Source organism: Oncorhynchus mykiss, chromosome 13, assembly GCF_013265735.2.
Source record: "Oncorhynchus mykiss isolate Arlee chromosome 13, USDA_OmykA_1.1, whole genome shotgun sequence".
Lineage (NCBI taxonomy): Eukaryota > Metazoa > Chordata > Actinopteri > Salmoniformes > Salmonidae > Oncorhynchus > Oncorhynchus mykiss.
The window spans coordinates 27,283,184-27,293,075 of record NC_048577.1 but is presented as its reverse complement, the minus strand read 5'-3'; the positions used below and the strand labels follow the sequence as shown (position 1 = coordinate 27,293,075).

General features: G+C 39.4%; 1 protein-coding gene across 1 annotated transcript; it reads right to left on the bottom strand.

Moving 5' to 3' along the window:
• Window positions 1-1,671: 1,671 nt before the first annotated feature.
• Window positions 1,672-7,644, bottom strand: LOC110485126 (zinc finger protein 883-like). The gene is made up of 2 exons (XM_021556197.2): window positions 6,314-7,644; window positions 1,672-3,072 (listed from the first exon to the last, which is right to left on the bottom strand). The coding sequence occupies exons 1-2, from the start codon at window positions 6,642-6,644 to the stop codon at window positions 1,832-1,834; spliced, it is 1,572 nt and encodes a 523-aa protein (XP_021411872.2). The 5' UTR covers window positions 6,645-7,644; the 3' UTR covers window positions 1,672-1,831.
• Between the last annotated feature and the right edge of the window lie 2,248 nt (window positions 7,645-9,892).

Genomic DNA, 9,892 nt, shown 5'->3' with positions numbered 1-9,892 from the left:
ACCCCTTTTGGCTGTATGAAAGTTATTTTCTCCTCAGGCACACATTTGTTCTTTGATATTATGAAGGTAATTTGTGTAGAATGTACTTTTCCCCACTCATTCACCCCATCTCTTTACGTTGCTTATTTATATTCAGTGGCCTGACAGCATCCAGACTGTCAAAGGCCCATCCTGTTAGATCTGAACCTAATGCAGCTTGGAGTGATCAGATGACAGACGTCACATTTAGGTGGCAGGTATAACTGAGGCCATAGATGCTCCATATACATTACTTTTGAGTGTTTTATATAATATGACTAAATGTGTTTCTTTCTGTGTTGCAGGGGCAGTCAAGAAACGGAACAGCAAGGCCACAGAACATGACATAAGCAGAACTGGGGAGACCACCTCAAGACCCTGGTAGAGCCGGGGGTGGTGTTTAACATTCCACCACGCCTTCAGCAGGCTGGAAAAGTGCAATTGATACCATTTTACATACTAAGATGGACCAAGAGGCTGTTGATTGGTCAGTCATTGGGTTAATTTGTTTTGCAATATGTTCAAATCAAATCAAGCTTTATTTATACAGCACATTTCAGACATGGATGCAACACAATGTCTTCACAAGAAAAAACAATGAAAATACAGAAATATTTAGTACACAACATAAGAGGATAAAAAACAAAGTTAACAACTTAAAGACTAATGAGCATCCTAAAGAAATGCCATTGATTGAAATGTTAAAATATCCAAATCAAAATATAAGCTTGTTTTTTTAGGAGGGGTTCTGAAAGACACGATGGGGGTGTCCAATGAAAGTTGACTAGGGACATAAAAGACACCCACCATGAGACCCACTAAATCTGCCCAAGAAGAGGCAAACAAAAGAAAAACCCACAAACTTAAAGACAGGAAGCAAACCAAAAAGGTGGAGCAACTAAAGGTGCTGACTCTCCATATCTATCAAAACAACTGGAACACTGGGCCAGACACTCTTAAATAGAATCTGGACCATCTCAGGTGAAACACCTTCCCACTAACGAGATGGACAAGCCAGCACAGGTGTAACACATACTAACGAGGTGACACCAATCAGTGCGTTAATTTGAAGAATTAGCTAGCTACATTTTGAAGTGTTGCAATTTGATTCAAGTGGGTCACCAATGTGGTATGTGGAACACAACTCTTTTTGTTACTCACTCTTTGTTAAGTCACCTAAATAGTTTCATTTCAGAGCCTGGATTCTTCCCCTGAGGCTAAAATCAATAGAACAGGTGGAAAACGTTTAGGGTTCAACATTGTGACATCATTAAAATACTCCTACTACAATGTTAAAACATTCTACATTGTGACATCTTTAAATACTCCTACTACAATGTTAAAACATTCTACATTGTGACATCATTAAAATACTCCTACTACAATGTTAAAACATTCTACATTGTGACATCATTAAAATACTCCTACTACAATGTTAAAACATTCTACATTGTGACATATTTAAATACTCCTACTACAATGTTAAAACATTCTACATTGTGACATCATTAAAATACTCCTACTACAATGTTAAAACATTCTACATTGTGACATCATTAAAATACTCCTACTACAATGTTAAAACATTCTACATTGTGACATTAAAATACTCCTTCTACAATGTTAAAACATTCTATATTGTGAAATTAATTAATTGATATCATGAAACAACTCCTTTATGTATTTTCTGATGTTTAGTCAGAGATCTTTTATCAGATTATCTCTTCCCACATTGATTACAGCTAAGAGATTTCTCTCCTGTGTGTGTTCTCTGGGGTGACACCAGGCTGTTAAGCAAAGTAAAACTCTTCCCTCATTGAGTACAGCTATAAGGATTCTGTCCTGTGTGTCTTCTCTGGTGCAAAGTAAGCTGGCAAGATGTAGTAAAACCCTTCCCACATTTACTACAGCTATAAGGTTTCTCTCCTGTGTGTGTCCGCTTGTGTATATTCAGGCTGTCTGGCCGTGAAAAACTCTTCCCACATTGATCACAGCTATAAGGTTTCTCTCCAGTGTGTGTTCTCTTGTGTAAAGTCAGCTGGCTAGATGTAGTAAAACTCTTCCCACATTGACTACAGTTATAAGGTTTCTCTCCTGTGTGTGTTCTCTGGTGTGTTGTCAGACATCCAGATGTACCAAAACTCTTCCCACATTGACTACAGTTATAAGGTTTCTCTCCTGTGTGTGTTCTCTGGTGTGTCTTCAGACATCCAGATGTACCAAAACTCTTCCCACATTGATCACATTTAAAAACTTTCTCTCCTGTGTGTGTCCGCTGGTGAACTATCATGCTGTTTAGCTGAGTGAAACTCTTCCCACATTGGTTACAGCTATGTGGTTTCTCTCCTGTGTGTGTTCTTTGGTGTATCTTTAAATAACTAGATGTAGAAAATCTCTTTCCACATTGATCACAGCTATAAGATTTCTCTCCTGTGTGTGTCCGCTGGTGTACTATGAGGCTGTTAAGGTGAGTAAAACTCTTTCCACATTGATCACAGCTATAAGGTTTCTCTCCAGTGTGTATTCTCTGGTGTGATTTCAGGGTTTGTAGACGAATAAAACTCTTCCCACATTGATTACAGCTATATGGTTTCTCTCCTGTATGTGTTCTCTGGTGTATAGTTAGATAGCTAGATGTAGAAAAACTCTTCCCACATCGATTACAGCTATACGGTTTCTCTCCTGAATGTCCCCGCTGGTGTACCATCAGGCTATTTAGCTGAGTAAAACTCTTCCCACATTGATCACAGCCATAAGGTTTCTCTCCAGTGTGAATTCTCTGGTGTGATTTCAGGGTTTGTAGACGAATAAAACTCTTCCCACAGTGATCACAGCCAAAAGGTTTCTCTCCAGTGTGAATTCTTTGATGTATTTTAAGGTCTACTGAAGAATTGAATATTTTCCCACAGTCAGAGCAGCAGTGAGTTTTTTTCCCTGTAGGTCTCTGCTGGTGTTTCTTGAGGAGTTCTGATCTGGAGAGACTTTTCTCTGCCTCGTCAGCATCATGATGTTGTTGAGGATCCCCAGAGGATCCACGAAAGTCCCGTCTCAATCCTGTGTGAATCAAAGTCAGACAGATGGTTAAATGCCCACAACAGCAGAAATCCACTGTTTCAGGTAAAAGGTGCCCAGAGCATTCCCATGAAGTTGAACAAAAATTGATGTCTGTTAAATTTGACAATTAAGACAGTCAAGTTAGCAACAATAGTCATTTTGTCTTGTTTTCACATTAGTAGTAACTGGAAATAAGTTATTAAAGTTGTTGAAATCCTAACAGGCTCGGGTGCGCTCGCGTTGCAAAATAAAATTAGAAATCTATATTATTCAATTATTGCACCCACACTGCTTACACGTGCCAACGAGCGTCTGCGTTGCTAAGGGCTAAAATAGAAGTCAGTTCTATTTGTGACGCAGATCGTGCTGCAAGTCCTGCCTCTCCCATCTCCTCATTGGTTATACCCACATGGTTATACCCACATGGGTGACTGAAAGACGAACGTGGTGGTAATGCACCTAATTTATGAAAGTTGCCAATCGTAATATAAAGTCAAGAGAAGAAAAAGCCTAGAAGGAAGAGAGATGACAAGAAACGATTTGGTTGACCATTTAAGTTTGGATTAATTGGTGGAGTAGAGGACCTTGTGCATTTCAGGTAAAATAACAACTCAATGTATCCCAGGACAAATTAGCTAGCAACAGCAAGCTAACTAAATAGGACAAATTAGCTAGCAAGTGCAAGCCAGCTAGCTAAATTGTCATAAATGTCTAATGCTTTTCGACGTGTCCCCAAATTAATATAATTGGTTCAGAGTTTGTTTTGATATTTTAACCTACGTGTCGTGATCGTGTTAGGTGTGAGGGGACAAAATACAGGTATGCACGATGGCGCAAGCGCGCAGCCGGTTTGGGTTCTGTGAAACAGTGCGCCAAAAAACTTTTGGTCTCTGATATAGGCCCCTTTCTGTGTTTGCTAAAATTGGCGCACGATGGTGATGCAAATGCAATTTGGTTGAAGAAACTCCTCCCTGCTAATGAGGAAACCGCTAGTTATGGATGTAGTAAATCTGCATGGGCCAAAAATGGTGAGCTTAGTTTTCACAATGTATTCTGAATATTACAGCACACTATCAGCGCAAGATCAGGAGTGCAACTCAAGGAAACTCACATTCAGCTCTGTGTCTATTCACTAATTCACCACTGTGGGGGAAAACTCAGGGGGTCATCATTGGCTGACTGCAAAAATAGCCTCCATTTTCAGGTTGCTTATGAGTGCATTTCACACTACTTTTGGATTATAATTATATGGCTCGCTTGAATCTCCTGCTTAATACGTTTGTGTTGTCACAAATCAACTGCTTTACACTTAAAAAATACTTCAACCAGTAAAACACTCTTTGGCTAGCTTTGCCATCAGCATGACAATGAGGGTTTGTACACTAAGTTTTTAACAAATTAACCCATAGTTTCACCTAACAATAACATAAACCTACTGTAGGACCCATAACGTCACCAAACAATAACATAGACCTACTGTAGGACCCATAACTTCCCCTAACAATAACATAGACCTACTGTAGGACCCATAACTTCAACTAACAACGACACAGACCTACTGTAGGACCCATAACTTTACCTAACAATAACATAGACCCACTGTAGGACTCATAACGTCACCTAACAGTAACATACACCCACTGTAGGACCCATAACTTTACCTAACAACAACATAGACCTACTGCAGGACCCATAACTTCCCCTAACAATAACATAGACCTACTGTAGGAACCATAACGTCATCTAACAATAACATACACCCACTGTAGGACCCATAACTTTACCTAACAATAACATAGACCTACTGTAGGACCCATAACTTCACCTAACAACAACATAGACCTAGGACTTTAAATCATTTAATATTTCAGGTGAAACATGGAATCTAAAATGTATTTGTCGTGACATTTCATAACCTGATCACCAGATCATTTTGTGAATAATCCCACTAGGCTACTCTGTAATGTGTTGTCATTCTCAATGTCCTGAATAAAGGAAAAAAGCTGTGTGTGTTGTTCAATAGCCTATCCATCAAGGAACAGTTCTCTACACATTATGAGCAAAGTATCTCTGTTTCCACTAACGAGACCCTACTATAAATCAAGCAGACAATAACACATTATTAACACCAATTTGTTAGGGATGTTGAATCCAACGTGGAGCACGGCATAACTGTCTTTACCAGAGTAATGAATGAAGAAGCACTTTGGTTGTTGTTGCATGTCGTGATGTTTGTCATTTGACTGGCATTCAGAAAATGATTTCCTGGATCAGCTGATGATAGTTGAACATGTGACTAACTAAACAGCTACAGTATTAAGAATGATGTGTAAGTATTGAAGAACCGCATTGATGACAGCATCCATTTGGGTGACTCTCAGTTAGAACCACTGGATTTAGCAAACACTGAAATGATTTAGGATTTCTGGGCCAATGAAAACTGTTTTCCCAGCGTAATATAAGGAGACACTAAATGTTACGTAGTTAGAGAGCATTTCAGAGATCTGAATACAAAAAACTGTAACAGGACAATAACCTAAACCACAAGGCCAAATCTACACTGGAGGAGCTTACGTTGATGACATTGAGTGGCCTAGTTACAGTTTGGACTTAAATCGTCTTGAAAGTCTCCTGAAAATGGCTTTTTAGCAATGATCAACAACCAACTTGACAGAACAGGAAGGATTTAAAAAACAATAATGAATATTCACATGATCACGACTTCCCATCAAGCCAACTACTTGAAGGCTTGACATCACTCACTCTTTTTTTTTACCTTTATTTAACTAGGCAAGTCAGTTAAGAACAAATTCTTATTTTCAATGACGGCCTAGGAACAGTGGAGGGGCAGAACGACCTTGTCAGCTCAGGGATTTGAACTTGCAACCTTCTGGTTACTAGTCCTACGCTCTAACCACTAGGCTACCCTGCCTCCCCTTCTAGTCTGCAGTTGTCAAAAAAACAACACTATTTTGCTCAAAACATTTATTTGTTTCCCTTTAGTGTGTTTATACTTTACTGTATTTATATATAACTTTTCAACAAGAAAATGTGAAACATCTCTGGGGGACGTCATGAACAATTCATACAGTACAAAAACATATTCAAGTGTAGAACGCCCTTTTAAAAATCGCACACTAGTTCAACAATTGCAGAGTTTGTATCCCTGTTTAAGATAGTACTCACTGTATTTACTGGTGTTAATCAGATCAATGTCCCTGTTTTATAAGATAGTACTCACTGTATTTACTGGTGTTAATCAGATCTCCAGTCTGCTCTTCTTCGTCATCCTCAAGTGTGACAGTAATCTCCCCCTCTTCATCCGTTATTCCAAAAACTTCTTCATCTTCTACTCCAAAAACGGCATCATCCTCATTTTCTTTCACGGTAACATCCTCCTCCTCTTTCACTGTAACGTCTTTCTCTTCTTTTTTCACGGTAACAGCCTCACCCTCTACTTGTTTTTGTATTGTAACAGCCTCCTCTTCCTCCTCCTCTTTCACGAGAGTTTCTTTCTCCGTCCAGCAGACCACCTCTTCTTCAGCAGGAGGAGAGTAGTTTAGTGAACTCATGGTCGGGGATAATAGCTAGTTAGCATTAGCGACTAGACTAGGGCTAACTTAACCAGCCAGCTAGTTGACTTACAACGTAAATATTAAATTAAATGGGGTAGCTAGTTGTTTACACATAAGTATGTTTAAATCCTAGTGGCAATTAAACCACGAAATGGTCTAAAGAACTTGAATGTTCCGACTTTGTTGGCTAGCGAGCAACCGAGGTGGCTGCAGTTGTTGAAGAAGCGTTCCGTCCACTAGATTTAACGTCACACTAGAAACATCGCCTGAAAGACACATATCGCCATCTGCTGTCTGGGGGGAGTAAACGCAGTTGAGGAGGGAAAACTTTTTTTTCTTTTTCATTTAAGTATAATATTATAAATCAGTTTAGGGAAACGTTTTTTCCTCTCCATTAAATAAGAATATTATATCAACACGTACAAAGAGCAACAAGTGTTGTTTGATTAGGTCAGATGTTTTTTGAGAATTTAAAACAAACTCTACATCTACTCCACATCTGTATTTCTGATTCAGTCAAATAACTAGATATCAAAAGTATCACCTAGTTATTGATACCCTTGATAAAGATGAGCAGAAATGTTTGTATGAAATAAATTAATCAATTTTACCCACTACCAGATATTTTACCCCAAAACCTGGTACCCTCTCTGCTAGGAGGCTGAAACTTGGCCACAAGTTGATATTCCAGCAGGACACATCAACATCCACAAAGAAATGGTTAATTGGGCACAAAATCAACATTTTCAATGGCCATCTCAGTCTTCGGACTTGAACTCCATTGAAAACCTGTGGTTTGAATTGAACAGGGCAGTCTACAAGCGCAGACAAAATAAATCAAGGACCTGGAGAGATTCTGTATGTTGGAATGGTCTAAGATCCCACCCAATGTGTTCTCTAATCTCATAAAACATTTCAGTGTCGTTATCCTCCCAAGGGGAGGGTGCTGGAATATTGAAAAGAAAACATGGGTGGCAATAATTCAGACCCCTACCTTTTGAGAATTACATGTTAAACTATATCTCTTTCTCAAATCAAATCAAATCAAATTTATTTATATAGCCCTTCGTACATCAGCTGATATCTCAAAGTGCTGTACAGAAACCCAGCCTAAAACCCCAAACAGCAAGCAATGCAGGTGTAGAAGCACGGTGGCTAGGAAAAACTCCCTAGAAAGGCCAAAACCTAGGAAGAAACCTAGAGAGGAACCAGGCTATGTGGGGTGGCCAGTCCTCTTCTGGCTGTGCCGGGTGGAGATTATAACAGAACATGGCCAAGATGTTCAAATGTTCATAAATGACCAGCATGGTTGAATAAGGCAGAACAGTTGAAACTGGAGCAGCAGCACGGTCAGGTGGACTGGGGACAGCAAGGAGTCATCATGTCAGGTAGTCCTGGGGCATGGTCCTTGGGCTCAGGTCTCTGAGCAATTGTATCAGTATAAAATAATATAATTTCCTTTATTTGTTTTTACATACAATATAGCTCAGTATTTGAATTCTGTACTTTATAGAGTCATTTTTGCTCATCTTTATCATGGGTGTCAACAATTTGTCCACCAATTTGTACCTCCATACTGCTGCTACATGGTGTAACAATACATCATGTAGATGTATATAATGAACAGACTAGGTCTATACTGCTCCTACATGGTGTTACAAAATAATTCATATCTACATTTAACTCAACTGCGTTACCCACTCCAGTCAGCAGGTGGCGGTCTGGGAATTTAAAGCAATGCTGTTAGTGTGACATATAATCTAGTGGACGGAACGCTTCTTTCAACAGCAGCAACAGTTAGTCAGCCACCTCGGTCGCTTGCTAGACAACATAGCTGAACCAATACAGCACTTTAGACGCTTTAGTTGATATTAGCCACTGTGTTTTAAACCCACTTCTGTCGTCTAGTTAGTTATCCGATTAAATTTCATATTTACCGTGTTGTTGTCATTCGTTAGCTAGCGGGCTGGTTAAGTTAGCATTAGCCTAGCTAGCTAACATCCTCGACCATGAGGTCACTAAGCTACTCTCCTCCTGCTAAAGAAGATGAGGTCTGCTGGATGGAGAAAGAGGAGGATATCACAGTCAAACAAGAAGTGGAGGGTGAGGCTGTTACTGTGAAATAATCGGAAGATACGTTCAGAGTGAAAGAGGAGGAGGATGCAGTTTTTGGAGTGAAAGAGGAGGAAGGGGAGATGACTGCCACATCCAAAAAGGAGGAGGAAGAAGAGAGGAAACTGGATATCTGGTCCCGGTTTCCCAAACGCATCTTAAGGCATCCAATGGTTCCAACGGTGAACTTAACCGTAAGACGGTTTTGAGAAACCGTTCACTGATTTACACTGTATTTAAGACAGTACTTACTAGAGGCACAAACTCTGCAGTTGTTGAACTGATGTGTGGTGTAAAAGTGGAAATCTGCAATTGCTACATCCATATTGTGACTTTTAAATTATTTATTTATAGCCATTGATTCTTGAAGAATATAACGCATGCCTCATGAGCTTAGTTCAACTGTTGTACCCCATCAGAACCCCAAATAAGCTTTTTTTTATCCAATGTTTATAAACAATGTAAATCAACACTGTATAGACTGAACATGGTTAAAACTATAATGTTGATATCATGGATGGTCAGTCCTTGCATCCATAGGTCTGTCTATGAATTTTGAAAGTAGTTACTTTTCTCCAACCCCATCATCATCTTATTACCAAAACAGTAGTGGGATGACAGATTTGTTATTGTTTGAACTGCAGATTGGTTAGTTGTGTGGATTTTTTAAACAGCAACAAAATGGCTGCTCAGAGACTTGGTTTGGTAAACAGCTGAGGGATGGGGGAAGGAGAAGTGTAACCACTCTCAAATTCATAGAGAACGCTATTGTAGAAACCGTAACCCAATACCTAGCGACCTCGTCAAGAAGTTCAGACATCTTGGCGTAACAGTTATAAGGTGTTGACTTGACAGTCGCTGGACACAGGTTTGAGTCCAGGTCAGGGATACCCCCTGAATTCACTACACTATTTTTTTATTTTATTGTTTACATGAAGTTATCTGTATTTATGGAATAATATATATATTTTTCCTTTATAAGATCTCTTAACTGTATCGATAACAATGAGTGTCCTATGAGGGTTAATAAGAGGCAGTGTGTCAAGATGAGTCCCAGACACAGGGTGAGATTGAGAGACTGGCCCATGAGCTGCAGAACATCAAGAAGAAGTACCTCACTCAGAAACGCAAAG

Bases quoted from the DNA above. Each gene is read 5' to 3' on its own strand.
- LOC110485126 (XM_021556197.2), bottom strand. From the start codon at position 6,644: ATGAGTTCACTAAACTACTCTCCTCCTGCTGAAGAAGAGGTGGTCTGC. The intron at 3,073-6,313 runs GTGAGTACTATC...TGATTCACACAG, and splicing joins GATTAACACCAGTAAATACA to GATTGAGACGGGACTTTCGT.